Consider the following 16923-nt stretch of genomic DNA (forward strand, 5'->3'; position numbering starts at 1 on the left):
GGAAAAAAATCAAAAATGATTTCAGATTGTCAGAATAGTTAAAAATTTTGGCAAAAAAGATCTGTTATCATAATGAAGCTAGTAAGACAGAGAAATAAATATCCCACATTAAATATTGATTTAAAAAGGATATGAGTTATATGTATTTTTACAAATAATTGATTTGCATGTTTTTTTTTTCTCATTGCCCATCTACAAAAAGGAATAAACATCATGGGAGAAGAGAACCAATCCTCTGTGACTGAGTTTGTCCTCCTGGGCCTGTCCCAGGACCCGAAGACACAAGTGCTGCTCTTCTTCCTCTTCCTGGTCATCTACCTGCTCACTGTGCTGGGAAACCTGCTCATCATCGTGCTCATTCACGCAGACTCCAGACTCCACACACCCATGTACTTTTTCCTTAGGAACTTGTCCTTTGCTGATCTCTGCTTTTCTACCACTACAGTGCCCCAGGTGCTCGCCCACCTGCTGGTAAAGAGGAAAACCATTTCCTTTGCTGGCTGCTCAACGCAGATGGTTGTTTTGCTTCTAGCTGGGTGTACAGAATGTGCACTGCTGGCAGTGATGTCATATGACAGGTATGTGGCTGTCTGCAAGCCCCTGCACTACTCCACCATCATGACACATTGGGTGTGTGTATGGCTGGCGGTAGGTTCCTGGGTTAGTGGAGCGTTTGTGTCTCTGGTGGACACGACATTCACACTGCGTCTGCCCTACCGAGGCAAAAACATTATTAATCATTTTTTCTGTGAGCCTCCTGCCCTTCTGAAGCTGGCTTCTGCAGACACTTACAGCACAGAAATGGCCATCTTTGCAATGGGTGTGGTGATCCTCCTCGCTCCTGTCTCCCTCATCCTCACCTCTTACTGGAACATCATCTCCACTGTGATTCGGATGCAGTCTGGGGAGGGGAGGCTCAAAGCTTTTTCCACTTGTGGTTCCCATCTTATTGTTGTTGGTCTTTTCTATGGCTCAGCAATATTTGCTTATATGAGACCAAACTCCAAGGTAATGAATGAAAGGGATAAAACAATCTCTGTGTTCTATTCAGCAGTGGCACCCATGCTGAACCCCATCATTTACAGTCTGAGGAACAAGGATGTCAAAGGGGCCCTCTGGAGAGTAACTGCAAAATAGCACATTGGGAGGTGGTGATCTCTGCGATGACCCAACAGGGATGAAGAGAGAATTATTTTTCTAACATATTAGCTCAGTCACATTCTATTTCTTCCTCTTTTCTTTTTAATATTTTCATATATTGCCTATATGTCCTATATTATTGGATAAGTTTGAGAAACTACCCGTTCAATATTATATGTTTATAAATAATTTTATTTGTAATATTTATATTAATTTATATATATAAAATGTATCTCAGTTTAAATTCCAAGAAGGATTGTTTACCGAAAATGGAAAGAATTGCAATAAAATAAAGGAATGAGGGAAATAAAATGAAAGGAGGAAAGAAGGAAAAATGGTGGAAGAAGCAAGGAAAGGAATGAGTGGAGAGAGGAGAAAGAGGAGGAAACACATTACTCTCTACTTCCCTAAAAGATAATTAAATTAAAACATAAAGGCATATAACTATGAGTGTATATTAGATACTCTGTTGATAATGGAAATTAAAAGTAAGGTTCTCTTGACAGAAAATTTTGAAATCTACGTACAGAATTTTCAGAAATTGTACTATATGACATGCCTTCATATATGTCAGAAGCAACCCAAGAACCAGATAAGCAAAATTAACACACATGTGAGCACATAGGCTTTCCCGAAGCATGCCTTTACTGGATATTATTGGGACATACTTTGTATTTCTCAGGTGTATTTCTAGGAGCTTGTGATACACACTCAAACACACACACTATTGTATTCTTGTGTAATATGAATATTTATAACACTGTCTGCACTTTAAAAAACATCACACTACAGAATAAAAAATGGTAGAAGTTTTCTAAGAATAAGTGGATTTTTAAGAGGATCTTGAGATCCAAACTTGTAAGGAGAAAGGGGTTAGTTTGAAAAATGCCCTGTATTCTTAGAATTATATTTATGAAATATGTGAACTATGTTATCTTTCTTTTAAAAAAAATACAAAACAAGGTAAAAAAACAATCTTTTTTGGATATAATTCTGGAAAGAGTAAAGACTGGTCAGTTTGTGGAACAGTGGTGGAAAAGGACAAGAAAGGGGTCCGAGACACTGTTTTATGCTGTGGGAGGAACTTCATACATAAGCCATACTTTTGAATTATGTGACCAGCAATGACTTATGTTTGCTTAAAAAATCTAGACTGCATTTTCCTTTTATTCTTTCCAGTTGAGATAAGGTAGCGGAACTTGAGAATGTCCATTTATAGTAGATCCTGGGAGATTTTAAATACACTAAAAACTCTGTGGCACATTTTAAACAATAGGCAAACTCAAAGCAAAAGAAGTATACAGCTATTTGCTGAAGTCAGAATTCTCTATTAGGTGGCGAACTCTGTGTCAGTAAGGAATGTTATTATTTTTGTTAAACTGTGTACTACCCCAGCATTAAAGTGTTCCACCATTGTTGCTAAAAAATCACATTCTCCTGAGGAAATGTAAAAGCTAAAGATAAGAAAATAGACATGGGCTAGAACAGTGCTTCCAAATGTTAACTACAAATAAAGCAAGTGGAGAATGCATGCCAAAAAAAAAGTTGAAAGGAATTAATGTGGAAAGGAGGACAATTGGAAGTACATGGTATGTGCAAATCAAGAAGACAAGAGGAATGAGGAAGATGCAAAGATGTAGCAGTAACCACAATGATGACTGACAAAGAGCAGATCCAAGAAGAGCGAAAACAGCTCGATTGTCTGAGGGATAAAATGTCAACAGAGAATACATAGAGGAGGCTTTCAGTAGGAACATTTCTAAAGAGGAACTGAACAATTATAACAGTAACCAATGGGAAGTCTTTATAATGGGGGCTGTCAGACATATTTGTACTGTGACTGCTTTGATCAAGAAAGTGAAACAAAATTGTTTTATATGAAAGGGATTCTGAGGAGCAAACTGTTGGCGGAGTTCACTGAGACTAGACCCTGCAGAACCAGTGTAGGTTGGCTTTTGGCTATCAGTTGTAATGAGGAAAACACTAAAGGAACAGATATAGAGGGCATTTGAAGAGGGGCAGGTGCAGAGACTGTGGCTGGGATTATGCTCTATTCTATTGACATATGAGACAGTTAGCTTTGAAGATGTACAAGAACCTTGTTAATGTAAAGTTACATTTGGGAGCTATAGGAAGGTATCATTGTAAGAGGGTAAGGCTGAGTATTGGAAGAACACCCAAATTAAAGTTAAAGTGTAAATTGAACATGCTGCAGTCAAATTACCAATGACTTTTTAAAGATGTGGATAAAATAATCACGCCTCTTCTGAAAAAGAAAGAAGAGAAAGAAACTGGACTGAAGAGATAGTTAAAATGAGCTTAATGGGACATAATGGGTGAAACAAAATATGGAGAAAAATAATTTGAAATGGAGATATTATATAAAATACTACTAAAATGTAAATTGTAAAGTAAAATGTAAATTTAGAAATGTAAAGTGTCACCTTTTTCCACACTTAAAGTATAAACTTTTTGAAGTTCAACATAAGGCTAAAATGAACAGAAAAATTATAAATTACCTATATCATTATTTAAAGAGAGTATGGAAAGGTCACAGCCATCTTAAGTTTCTCTTTTATTCATTTATTTAATGTCTAAATTTTTAGTCGTTAAAAAAATATTCCTATTCCAAGCACAAATCTAAACACAGAAAGACACCTATTGGAGCATCCAGAGTGGCTGAAAAACGAAAAAAGAAAGAAAATGATGCAAGTACATGTAAACTACCACTATATGGTACAGTTTGAAGACTGTCTATATGATCTCTTAACAAAATTTGTCCATTTAAACTTTGCACACAACTTGAGAACCCATTTCCCATTGAAATCTGATTGAACAATGAACTCCAAACTTTTATTTAATTCAAAACTTTATTTGGTTTGATTTATCCACTATATACTCCTTAGGTTTACTTTGGAATTACGGCTCAAACTGGCGATACTGTCTATATCAGGTTAACTAAATATTATCTGGGAAAATAGAAAGTAATTTCAAAAAAGGATGAAGAGTAAGGTTAAACAGTGTAAAATACCTCCTAGAAAATAGCTCATGAAAAATTAAAGACTACTTGGTAAGCACAGTTACATTCTAATATTCTTAATTCTTAATTAGAAGATAAATTTATTTTTTTCCTGTGAAAATCTGATACACAGCAGTAGAGATGTTCTGACTTTACGAAGGAATGAAATTTACAAGCTTTACATGAGCATTTCCTAAAAGACAGAGTGTATCACAACCACATGTTTTCCCAGGACCCTTCTCAAGGCTCCCATAACCTCTTTATTCCTCAGGCTGTAGATAAGGGGGTTCAGGGCTGGAGTGACAATTGTGTAGAAAACAGAGATGATGTTGTCTTGTTTGGGATTGTGGAAGGAACTGGGCAAAACATACATGAATGTGGCAGCTCCATAGAACATTGCCACCACAGTCAGATGGGAAGAGCAGGTGACGAGAGCTTTCCTCTTGCTTTCATTTGAGGGCATGTGGAGCACAGTGAATAGGATCAGTGTGTAGGAGAACAGGATGGCAGCAAGAGGTGGGATTAGGAAGGTCACACCCATCACATATACCATTAGCTCATACCTAGAGGTATCTGCACAAGCTAACCTAAGCAAGGGAGGGATCTCACAGAGCAGATGACTGATTTTCCTGGCTTTGCAGAAGGGATAATTCATTGTATACACAGTGTATCCTAGGGCACTGACTAATGCCAGAATCCAGGATGTGGTCACCATAAGCCAGCAAACCCTTGGTCTCATATAGACCATATAGTTCAGAGGGTGACAAATGGCCACATACCTGTCATAGGCCATGAAGGCCAGGAGCAAGTCCTCTGCACCACCCAGGGTCAGTGCCAGGAACATCTGCATGGCACAACCTCCAAAGGAGATGGTGTAGTCCCTACGCAGAAAATCCACAAGAGCCTTGGGAGTGACAACAGATGTGAACAGGAGGTCCATAAGAGAGAGCTGCCCAAGCAGGTGGTACATGGGCACGTGCAGCCGAGTATCCACTGTGATGACCAGGAGCAGCAGGCTGTTGCTGATCAGGGCCAACATGTAGAGGGCTGTGATTGTAGCACAGAGCAGTTCAGGAAGTGCACAGTCATTCAGAATCCCCACCAAGATGAAGTCAGTGCCGACAGTGGAGTTCCATGGCTCCATTCTGTGTGCTCTTCAGTTGCCTGGGATGGATGGATGGATTCTCAATCAACGTTTGCAAACATAGAAACTGGTTCATGATATCAGAAGTCCCTCAGATTACAAACATGATTCCCACTGATAACTTTTTCTGCTTCTTGATAGCTGAATGTTTACTCCTTTTAAATGTATCTGGATGAGTTTTCATCTAAGAAAATGAGCATTATATCCATTGCAAAATGCAAGAGTTCACCACTTGAAATACCAACATTTATCAGGACACAAAAACTATGTGTATATATATATATATATATATATCTTCAGAAGGATCTCAACTTCTCCTGCTTAACATTAAAGATCTATTCTCTGTATGGTCTCATTTAATCATGTGTCAACACTTCAGTATAATGTTTTACCAATGTCTTAAATATGCAGTTAGCTTTCTGTTTCTGCCTAGTTTGTTTATTAAGCTCCACACATGTACAAGGATGTGATTTTAAGAAAGAAAATACAGCTCTTTCACTTTTTATTCTAGAAAGTGGAACTTAGCATCCAGTTTGTTTGTAAGCACCCATGTTCAAGCCTCCATTGGAAGAGCTAAAGTTTGTTCCAGTTTATTAGGTATCTTGGTCAGCACCACTTTATCTGTTATCCTATGGAAAAGAAGTCTGGATTGTGTGGAACTAGAAGATGTAATATGTGAGAGAGTGTTGCTTTTAGTAATAAATGCTTTAGAGTTTAGATTTGTATATAATAATGATACATGTGCACCTGGGGGTAGGGAGAATCCAAAAATATGCTAATAGGTGAATACTTTCACAGAAAGGTCATGGTGTTACTGTTCGGGAGCAATGGTGAAAAGCAATGAAAGGTCCTTTGTTGTTTGTTCTAATCTTGTTCTCTCTAATGCCTGTAATGCGCAGTATAATTTCTGTAGCCAGAAGAATGTGCACAGAGATAAAAAGAATTAGATTCACTTATGGAAAACTGTTGCTGGTGTGTAGTCCTAACATGATGAAAGCAAACACATAGAGCCAACTGTGCATGCAGTTAAAAATTCGTGAGTAAAATTAGTGAGAATATTTCTATAAATATTTCCCAAAATTATAAAAAATACACTTTAACATTTTGTTAGGTTCTACTGGCCTCTTTTGACATAGTTAATACTCAAGCATTTAAAGGATAGAAGAATATGTGTTTGGCAAATCATCAGTTTTTCAAATGCCCATTTCGGTTAATCCTCATTTGATGGGTACAAAATGCATCTTCAGAGCTCTATGTAGCCCACAGACAGTAAAGATTGTTATTGAGTCGTCCACCAGGAAGCAAACACCCAAGCCTGGACTGTAGCCCAAGTTCACTTAACATTCATATTTAGAAAACAAAGAAGAGAGGGATTGTGGTAAACTATGCATCCTGAAGCACTAGGAAATTTGAAAGACAGAGATGTTGAATTTCTTGAGTTTGATTTCCTACTCTAGCTTTTGACCAAACAGATCTGGAAGTTACATACTTCTCTGAAAGACAGATGTAAGTTCTTACCTCAAGTTATGAGAAGCCCAGATTCCTGGCCACACACTTTCCTGATTTTTTTTTTTGAGAGTGGGGCTATCCCAGTAGAAATGTGGAGGGAGGATGTGCCCTTCCTTTTCATTCATTTGCACATCTCTACAGATGGTAGTAGATACAGATCAACAGTCAATACAGTCTCCAGGTAGAGTTTTGCACAATGAGAAGATGACTTTCCCATTCTTCTACTTGCCAAGAGTGAGGACAAACTGCTTCTGTCATAATGGTCAGGAAAAGAGCACCTCTATTCTTGAGCTGTTGTCAGAACGAGTTGGTAGATCCAGATTCTCAGACTTCATTTGCTGCATGTGGGTGAAGATGAAAACTGCAGGATTCTGGAGGAAGTAGATATAGCAAGGGCTGCTCAAAGGAGGTGCCACTTTGGCCTGCCTCACTATCCCTGGAGCTAACAACGAGCCAGGGTGTTCTCCCTGGGGAAGCTTTCCAGTCTTCTGACCTCATGACTGCTCCCTTCTACTCTATTCTATTCCTAGTTCCAGAAGGACTTATGCCCTCAGTTGGATTGACCTCCGCTGAAAATGCTGGTCCAGAAAACACAGTGTTAATGACTCTTCTGGGGTGTGTTTTTTGTCCTGGATCCTTGCACTATTACTTCTTTCAATAAATGAGCTGTGGGATCCTAGGGAAACCCTGAAGGGCCATTTCTAAATTACTAACCAAGTAGACCAGCCTACAAAAAAATCCCTTGTGCAGCCACTCCTGTGCTCCTGATGATAAGGTAGAGCTCATGGGTTCTGTGGATAACTGCTTCCCTTGTTTGTGGTATTCTTGGCCTGGACTATCTCCAGGTCTGTATGACTACTTCCTGAAAGTTTGTAAGTGTGAGATCTTCCCGTTAGTGACCTGTGGCAGTCCTGGACTGTTTATATGTGGATGTTGAGTGTTGGAGTTATGTTGTTTGACTCCAGTGATGTCTGAAGTGAGCTCAATTTTCTAAATATTGAGCACAAAGTTAAAAACACACCCAAGTACTACTGCAATTGTAGAGTGTCAGCATTCGTGAAAATCTAGTAAGTGCTTCCAGGGATAAAAGCAAATCACCCACTAACTAAAGGCAATGGGATGATAGCAAGTAGTTAATGGCAGCAGTAGGACCTTGGAGAAACATCCTAAAAATCCTGAAGAAATGTAAATGCACATCTAGGAGGATGAATTAAAGATCAAAGCAAAACAGCTTACCCCAAACGCTCCCTGCAAAATCGTTTCACAAGAAGAAAAATAATGATGCCAAGGGACTTGAAACAGCACACAGAACAATAGTGAGCTCAGTTATTGTTTCAATAACTGAACTGACAAATTTATTTCTTGAGTAATTAGAAACACATTTATAGTTCTAAAAAAATTTTGAATAAAAACAACACTAGAAGTAAAATGTTTATGCATACCTAAAGGCTGTAAAGCAGAATACTAGAAGTTTCACACACCTTTATATAAAGTTATTTCCAATGGCTTCATTTTTGACTAAAGCACAGTTTACATATAGTAATGCTTCTTTAGTACATAGTTCTACAAGTTTTGACAATCATTTTGATATGCAATTACAAAGATGGATACAGAAGATTCATTAACCTCAGAAATGCTCTAACACCTTTTCTAATTAATTTTCTCCCTAGTCAAGGCTCTACCAAAGTTGTCACTGATATGAATCAGCTAAAACAGACGAGAACAAAAGGATCAACCAAAAACTTTACAAAAGTGCCAGCACGGGTGAGGCTTTTGGAAAGCTGAGAGCCTCTGACTTGTTTCATGTTGTTTGTTTGAAGGCATGTTGATCTCGGTAACTTTCACTTTTATTTGCGATGTTACTGCTCTTAGAATTAACAGATTGCTATCAGTGACCATCGTGCTATTGTGCACATAGCATGACTTTTTGTATATTAACTTTCTTTAACCGCAAAAATTCTATTATGCCCTAGTGGCATGGCCTAGTGGCTAAAGTCCTCGCCTTGAACGTGCCGGGATCCCATATGGGCGCCGGTTCTAATCCCGGCAGCTCCACTTCCCATCCAGCTCCCTGTTTGTGGCCCAGGAAGGCAGTAGAGGATGGTCCAAAGCCTGGGACCCCGCACCCATGTGGGAGACCTGGAGGAGGTTCCTGGCTCCTGGCTTTGAATCGGCACAGCACCGGCCTTTGCGCTCACTTGGGGAGTGAATCATTGGACGGAAGATATTTCTCTCTATCTCTCTTCCTCTCTGTATATCTGACTTTGTAACACAAATAAATAAATCTTTAAAAAAAATTCTGTTTTGCCATTCCTTTGGCACACTAGGCACGATGTGGCACGATGGTCACTGTGAAGAGAATGCAGAGTCTTCAATCTTTTACGAAAAATGCATTTATTATGGCACAGGGTGGCCACTAGGCCATGGCACCAGGCCTTAAAATAAATAAAATATTGCCTGAGGCATTGCCTCTCAAGTCTTCCCAATTAGTATCCAAAGGGGGAAAAAAAAATCAGAGTTTTGAGAAACAAATGGTTATTTATGTAAGCAGAGCAGGAGATAGGAATTAAAATTAGAAAGTTGTCTAGGGAAGGCCATATAATCTTCCTTAGATTTAGAGACAAAACCAGTAATGACAGTTGAACCTCACATGCTAGAAATGTTTTTATAATTTTTTTTGGATTTTTTGAAATACATGAATTTTACAGATTTTATTTCCTGTGAGATATAGCTTTTAATTTCTAAGCCCTTTTGATCATTGATTGTCCATAGATGAGATTAAAACACAAACTTACTATTTTATAAATATATAAAATATCACTTTTGGTAAAATCATTGCATCTTAAATCTCTTTGTGTAAACATATTTTAAAAAAATTTTTAAAATGTGGTATGCCTAATGACAGAATGATGCTTTAATTGTTGTCCATGATGATGTGAGAATGGTGAAGCTGACAGAAAAGGCATTTGAATAATAAATCTCAACATGACAGATAGTCAAAATTGTTAGAAATGATTATTGGGTTTAAATACAAAATTGACTTAGATCCCAGATGACAATTGTTTGCATTTCTTGTGGTTAATGGCTTACATTTTTCACTATTTAACTAAAACTGTGAATATAGATGGATTAAGTTTCTGTCTGTGCAAATACTGTTGAAGAGAAAGAAGTGTAGGAGAGGTACTGCAAGATGACATAGGCCAGGGAGTCAGCATAGTTTTTAGACAAGATGGAGAAGATGTGACAGTGTGCAATTGATAGACTTCATTTCCTGTGATCCTTATTTTGCCTATGAAATGGAGAGAGTGTCCAAATCAGATCTGGAAATACTTAGTGGATTATTAGCATAAATGCAGTACAGAAAATGAAAGGTTGGACCTTGACAATATCCCTCATCTCTATTTAAGATCAACAGCTCATCTCACTGCCTGCTTTCATTGTAAAAACTATTCTCTCAATTTTAATTTCCTCCACTTTAATATAGTTCTATGAAAGCTACATGCATTCATAGAAATTTGTTTTCATTTGATATTTTTATATTTTCAATATTTATTTATATAAGGCAAACAATTTTTATTTATTTCATATTTAGAGATTCAGGAGCATAATATTTCCCACCATCTCCTTCCTCCCACTCATTTTGTTGTGAAAGACAGGATCTCATCCATTTTTACTGCTAAGTAATGTTTCTTGGTGTGTGTGTGTGTATACAGATATATATCTATATATATATAACACATTAAAATGATTTATTTATTATTTATTTTAAAGGGTTTTGTTTATTTGTTTTGGAAAGCTAGATTACAGAAAGAAGGATAGACAGAGAGAAAGATCTTTCATCTGCTGGTTCACTCCACAAATGGCCACATCAGTGGGAGTTAAGGCAATCCAAAGTCAGGAGGCAGGAGCTTCTTGCCAGTTTTCCACATGGGTGCAGGGTTCTGAGGCTTTGGGCTATCCTCTCCTGTTTTCTCAGGCCACAGGCAGAGAGCTGGATGAGAAGTGGAGTAACCAGGAAAAACACTGTGCCCATATGATATTCTGGTGGATGCAAGGTGAGGATTTAGCTACTGGGCTACAAAACTGGGCCTAAATGTTTTTATTCTAATTTTAATTCATTTTTAGCAGATGGTATGTGATTTGCAGAGGCAATTTGAAGCACATAATGATATTTCCCCCTGCATTCCTCCTACTCTTCTTCCTTCTCCCTTTTATTTATTTATTTTTGATTTTGAAACAGATTTTAAATGTAACATTACCGTAAAGAGGCTTAATGTAATTTAAATTCATATTAGAGTAATAGGGTTAACACATCACTAAATAAAGTTTTTCAAGTAAAAAGTAAGAAATACACACAACAAACTAAAAGCAATAATTGAATATATATATATTTATATGTATGTATGTATTCAGTTGTGCCAGTTTTGTGAGTACTATTTGAAAGATCATCTTTGCTCCACTGTAGGGTCTAAGCACTTTAGTCTAAAACCAGTTGGCTGTATAGGAACTAATAGGCTCTCTATTCTGTTCCATTGATCTATGTATTTTTTATACCAGTTCCATGTTGCTATAATTAGCATAGCTTTTTAAAAAAAAACAGATTTATTTATTTTTATTGGAAAGTTAGATATACAGAGAGGAAGAGGAGAGAGAAGAAGATCTTCTGTCCAATGATTCACTCCCCAAGCGGCCGCAACAGCTGGAGCTGGGCCAATCCGAAGTCAGGAGCCAGGAGCTTCTTCTGTGTCTCCTGTGTGGTTGCAGGGAGCAAAGACCTTGGGCCATCCTCTGCTGATTTCCCAGGCTGTGAACAGGGAGCTAGAGAGAAAGTGCAGCTCTTAGGACTCACAAATGGAGTAATGCTTCCACATGGCATGCTACCACAATGACCCCTATATTTATTTTCAATTTGCAGTATTTTCAAATTGTTTGATTTATTGGGATATAAACCCCATGGTAAGCAGATAAATATTTTAATTAGATTTTTGTGTTATTCTTTTTGTTGTATGACCTTCCATTGCATTTGCATCCTTTTGTGTGGATATTTATCCATTCCATTGCTGGTGATGTATGATGCTGGAGTTTTATTTTATATGCACTCAACATTTTTTTCCAGCAAAGTCCTTTATAATGATGTAAATAACAGTATATTTTTAGTCTATTGTAATTGTGCAATGGTTTTCTTGGGTATGTTATTTTACAATCAGAAAATAAAATCAATCTAGACATTTTATGTTGGAGAAAATAAATGAGGCAGTCATTTTCAGTATTTTCTTGTAAAATGACTGACTAGGAAGTGAATAAAAAATTGGGAGGATAAGGCAAAGAAGTGATGAAATTAGTGGTACATGGAGGCACATGCTATGTCATCATCCTGGCACTCCACATATCTAGATACCACTGCTCACAGAAAACTTAGGTATACGCATGAAAGATTTAAAAAGGCAAAGCAGCTGAGAAATGTATACACAGATGCAGTAAGTCAGTATTTGATGCCAATTACATGACCATGAAAGGATATCTGGTATTTTAGAAAGCATGGCTTCCTTCACTAACTCTCAGCCCCTACCCTAGCTCATAGCTCTAGAGAAGGGCACAGGGAAGGAGGTAGGGATTAGCAGTACTGACAGAACCTGTGCGACCCGCTGTGAATGCCAACTTCAAGCAACATGTGAGGACACATGCCTCGATGTTCGTGAATAAGTGAGTGAGTGAGTGAGTGGAACTTGCAGAAATGGCAGGCCAGGAGACATACTCTAGAGGATTCATTAAAGTTTCACTTGCTGAAATAGCAGTTTCAGGGGAGGTCGTGCCACTGGAGAGGGTGAGACCGTGAAGCCTCCCATAGGGACAGTGAGCCTGGGCACTTGCAGGCTCAAGGAGCAACTTGTCATAATCCTCTTTCCTCAAATTCCTCCTGTGCTCTTCTTTTCTCATAGACCCCAGCAGAGAAGAAATGTAACAAAATCTCAGCACCCAAACTCAAGGACTCAGCCAGGACCACTCTATAACTATCAGGACTTTCTCCAAAGAAGAAGAGAAACCTCCAGGGAGATTTGGTACCTGTCTCCCCAGAATTCTGTCCTGTGCTCTTAGCTGGCTATCTGCATTCAACTCTTTTCATGCCAGTGACCAGAGGGGGCTTCGACCCCTGGACACACTCAGTCATACACACAGCTATATTCCACTGGGCAGGAACAATCACCTCTTCTTTAATCTTCATAAACTCTTCCTTCAAGGGAAACCCAAAGCTGCTGTGTCCCATCCCAGTTGAGGTAAGAACTGTGTCTCTGTTTCAACACAATATGTGGAGTCTCAAGATCATGATCTCAAACCACAGTGATTCTCAGATGTCTAGTTCCTTGAGCCTTATACCTTAGCCACTCTAAGCTGTATTCTATGACTTTTCCAATGGGTGAACCTGCAATCATCCTTACTACTGCCCAGAACTGAGTTACTAGAATTCCTGGTGCGGCCTCCTGCTATCAGTCCCAGGACTTGTTCTGGTGATAGCCCCTAAAGTCCTGATGTGAGTCCTCAAATAAACAGTACTCAAAAGAGGGCTATCTAATGTCACTTGAAGTGTCTACCCTTCTTCTGTGCTGAACGTTAAGTCCAAATCCAGAGAAAGAATCTTATTTATTTATTTATTTATTTTTGCCCAACAAAGACAAGTAGAAAAAAAATTTCTGTATGCTTCCAAAATTTTTGTTTCAACTTTTTTGAAGTACAGCGATGTTCCTTTATTAATTTCAGTCTCCTCCCTATTCCAGCAAATTGATCTTCCTCCATAGAAGAAGTATATATCCTCTGACCTTTCTCTTAAGATTGCCCTGCATTGGAGGACCAGTGTATGGAAAAAGAGGGAGAGCAGGACTCATGAATCAGAGAACAATGTCCAGTGGATGTGAGCCGGAGTGCTGATCATGTCTCTCAACCCGAGCTCTGTTTTTCTTCTCTTGTCATTCGCATTGCCATAGTCTCACTATTATTATGCCATCATCCTTTTCTATAAACAAGCTCCTATTTGTCCATAGCTTGTTGAGTGTCTTTACCTATATTTCCTTCCCATACCAGTCACCACCATCAGCTCTATGTTGGTAATTGCATAGATATGCAATTATAACACCTGGGCCCTCCTTAGTATTACTGAATTCATGAAAGGAGCTAAATCAGATAGACTTTCTGATGTCAGCTTTTTATAATCCTAACATTTGAATATCTCAATTCCAATGGAAAAATGAAATCATCAATGGAGGACGCAAGGCTTAGGAAAGATAAAACAAAGGAAAGATGAATTTGTTCCTACTTCTACTCTTCCAGAATACTTTCTAAATCTAACACTGAGTTGTGAAAGAACACTTCAAAACAAGTAGATTGAATGAGTGTTGTCCCACAAGTCCTAGCCTTCTCTACTGTTTAATCCCTTTGTTCCCTACTATCGTATAAATTCAGAGTGTAAGTAGGACCAGTATCTTTCCTTGTGTTAACAAGATTTGTGGGACAGAGGAATCACCTTTTCATGTTCAAACTATTGCTGTGATTCCCAAGTAATGGTGGGCTATTGGACCTTTCCTATACACATTTTTTTATCCTTTCTAGCTCATTCTCTTTTTTAGTATTTACTTATTTTTGTTGGGAAGACAAGAATTTTGGAGAGGAGAAACAAAGAGAAAGATCCTCTATCTGCTGGTTCATTCACCAAACGGATACAGCTGAGCTGATCTGAAGTTAGAAGATAACTTCCATGTGAATGCAGGGTCCCAAGGTTTTGGGCCATTCTCTACTGCTTTCCCAGAGCACAAGTAGGGAGGTGGATGAGAAGTGGAGCAACTGGGAAATGAAGGGCATTCATATTGGATCCCATGCTTGCAAGATGAGGATTTAGCCATTGAACCATTGCACCTGGCCCTGTAGATAATTCTCTTTTCTTCTTTTTAATAATGAATTTATTTTATTTTTGAAGATGGTTACGTCGTTAAGAAAGATGTATGCCCATGTGGACCACCAGTTAGTGTGGAAATGGTCGAGGAATGAGGGAAAGTACATGAGATAACTTTTCAAATGTTCTTTTATCTTGCTGTGTCCGGGGAAAGAAGGAGAGACAGGGAGAGGGGCTTCTGCTAGCAGCCAAACCACATCAGTAGCCTAAATGGGCAATGACCCAGTGTCATCCAGGGTCCCTGATGTGGAGCATGTTCTAAGGGAACTGCTTGAGTGGTTCTGATAGTTCTGAGATGCTGTAGCTCACTCTTAATCATATTCCACAAAATCAAAACACCTGCCATCCCTCTATGAATCTCATCTGTTACCTTTTTTCTTGCCTCTCCCGGTTAGAGAGAAAGCACTTTAACCATTACCCCAAAGGCAGCAAACATTCTATTCATAGAGATTTTCTCTTCAAAATCTGTACCAAATCAACGTATCAATTGTACGAGAATTCATTTTTTTTTTCTCTAGAAAGGGCACATGTGCCTGTGAAGAATGTCAGGATGGTTGAAGAATACAGGAGATCAACTGGTCTAAAATATCAGAGATTCCTATGTAGAGGAAGTTGTTAACAATGGCGTGAAAAGTGAAGGCAGGTGCTATATCTACCAGAGAAGATAGAAAAAGAGGTTGTATAAATAGAACTTTAAATAGTACACTGGGAGCCAAAATTGACTTTAAACAAAATGGAAGCCAAATTTTAAAGCAAAGCCCAGAGCATTTGTTTATTAAGAGGACAGAGATGCTTATCTCCAAAGATGATCTTTTCCTGGATTTATTCTGCAGGATATGTATTTGAACAAATTTCAAAATAATTGATATCAACATGCTGAAATATTTGCTCCTCATTTAGCTGTTTGTATGCTATAACACAGTAAAAACAAACCGGAATTTCAGAAACCAGAGGGAAATTTTAGCTAAAATAAGGAAAAAGCATTATTTCATTGAATTCCTACATATTACAAAAGGATGTGGAGCAATTCAAAACTGCAGTAGACAACTGTGGAAAGGCTTTCATGATGGTTTTGCTTCAGCTATCAAGAAGCAGAAAAAGTTATCAGTGGGAATCATGTTTGTAATCTGAGGGACTTCTGATATCATGAACCAGTTTCTTTGTTTGCAAACATTGATTGAGAATCCATCCATCCCAGGCAACTGAAGAGCACACAGAATGGAGCCATGGAACTCCACTGTCGGCACTGACTTCATCTTGGTGGGGATTCTGAATGACTGTGCACTTCCTGAACTGCTCTGTGCTACAATCACAGCCCTCTACATGTTGGCCCTGATCAGCAACAGCCTGCTGCTCCTGGTCATCACAGTGGATACTCGGCTGCACGTGCCCATGTACCACCTGCTTGGGCAGCTCTCTCTTATGGACCTCCTGTTCACATCTGTTGTCACTCCCAAGGCTCTTGTGGATTTTCTGCGTAGGGATTACACCATCTCCTTTGGAGGTTGTGCCATGCAGATGTTCCTGGCACTGACCCTGGGTGGTGCAGAGGACTTGCTCCTGTCCTTCATGGCCTATGATAGGTATGTGGCCATTTGTCACCCTCTGAACTATATGATCTATATGAGACCAAGGGTTTGCTGGCTCATGGTGACCACATCCTGGATCTTGGCATCTCTGAATGCTCTAGGGCATACTGTGTTTACCATGCACTTCTCTTTCTGCAGGTCTTGGGAAATCAAACACCTGCTCTGTGAGATTCCACCTTTGTTGAAGTTAGCTTGTGCAGATACCTCCAGATATGAGCTAATGGTATATGTGACAGGTGTGACTTTTCTCTTGCTCCCGCTTTCTGCCATAGTTACCTCCTACGTATTAATCCTATTCACTGTGCTCCACATGCCCTCTAATGAAAGGAGAAAGAAAGCACTTGTCACCTGCTCTTCCCACCTGACTGTCGTGGGGATGTTCTATGGAGCTGCTGCATTCATGTATGTTTTGCCCAGTTCCTTCCACAATCCCAAACAAGATAACACCATCTCTGTTTTCTACACAATTGTCACTCCAGCCCTGAACCCCCTTATCTACAGCCTGAGGAATAAAGATGTTATAGGGGCCTTGAAGAGGGTCCTGGGAAGAAGCATGCTGTTGGCACACTCAGCCCCCTAG

At 38.9% G+C, this 16923-nt stretch overlaps 3 protein-coding genes across 3 annotated transcripts; 2 read left to right on the forward strand and 1 right to left on the reverse strand.

Moving 5' to 3' along the window:
* Window positions 1–213: 213 nt before the first annotated feature.
* Window positions 214–1137, forward strand: LOC121162157 (olfactory receptor 2D3-like). The gene has a single exon (XM_040989006.1). It carries the CDS (start codon window positions 214–216, stop codon window positions 1135–1137), a length of 924 nt encoding a protein of 307 aa, XP_040844940.1.
* A 3215-nt stretch (window positions 1138–4352) lies between these two features.
* LOC121162158 (olfactory receptor 2AG1-like) lies at window positions 4353–5303 on the reverse strand. Its single transcript, XM_040989007.1, has one exon. It carries the CDS (start codon window positions 5301–5303, stop codon window positions 4353–4355), a length of 951 nt encoding a protein of 316 aa, XP_040844941.1.
* Window positions 5304–15972: 10669 nt separating this feature from the next.
* LOC121162192 (olfactory receptor 2AG2-like) lies at window positions 15973–16923 on the forward strand. Its single transcript, XM_040989032.1, has one exon. The coding sequence runs from the start codon at window positions 15973–15975 to the stop codon at window positions 16921–16923; it is 951 nt and encodes a 316-aa protein (XP_040844966.1).

This window comes from Ochotona curzoniae, unplaced genomic scaffold (assembly GCF_017591425.1).
Source record: "Ochotona curzoniae isolate NIBS_2020 unplaced genomic scaffold, NIBS_Ocur_1.0 contig_517, whole genome shotgun sequence".
Lineage (NCBI taxonomy): Eukaryota > Metazoa > Chordata > Mammalia > Lagomorpha > Ochotonidae > Ochotona > Ochotona curzoniae.

Bases quoted from the DNA above. Each gene is read 5' to 3' on its own strand.
- LOC121162192 (XM_040989032.1), top strand. From the start codon at position 15,973: ATGGAGCCATGGAACTCCACTGTCGGCACTGACTTCATCTTGGTGGGG.
- LOC121162157 (XM_040989006.1), top strand. From the start codon at position 214: ATGGGAGAAGAGAACCAATCCTCTGTGACTGAGTTTGTCCTCCTGGGC.
- LOC121162158 (XM_040989007.1), bottom strand. From the start codon at position 5,303: ATGGAGCCATGGAACTCCACTGTCGGCACTGACTTCATCTTGGTGGGG.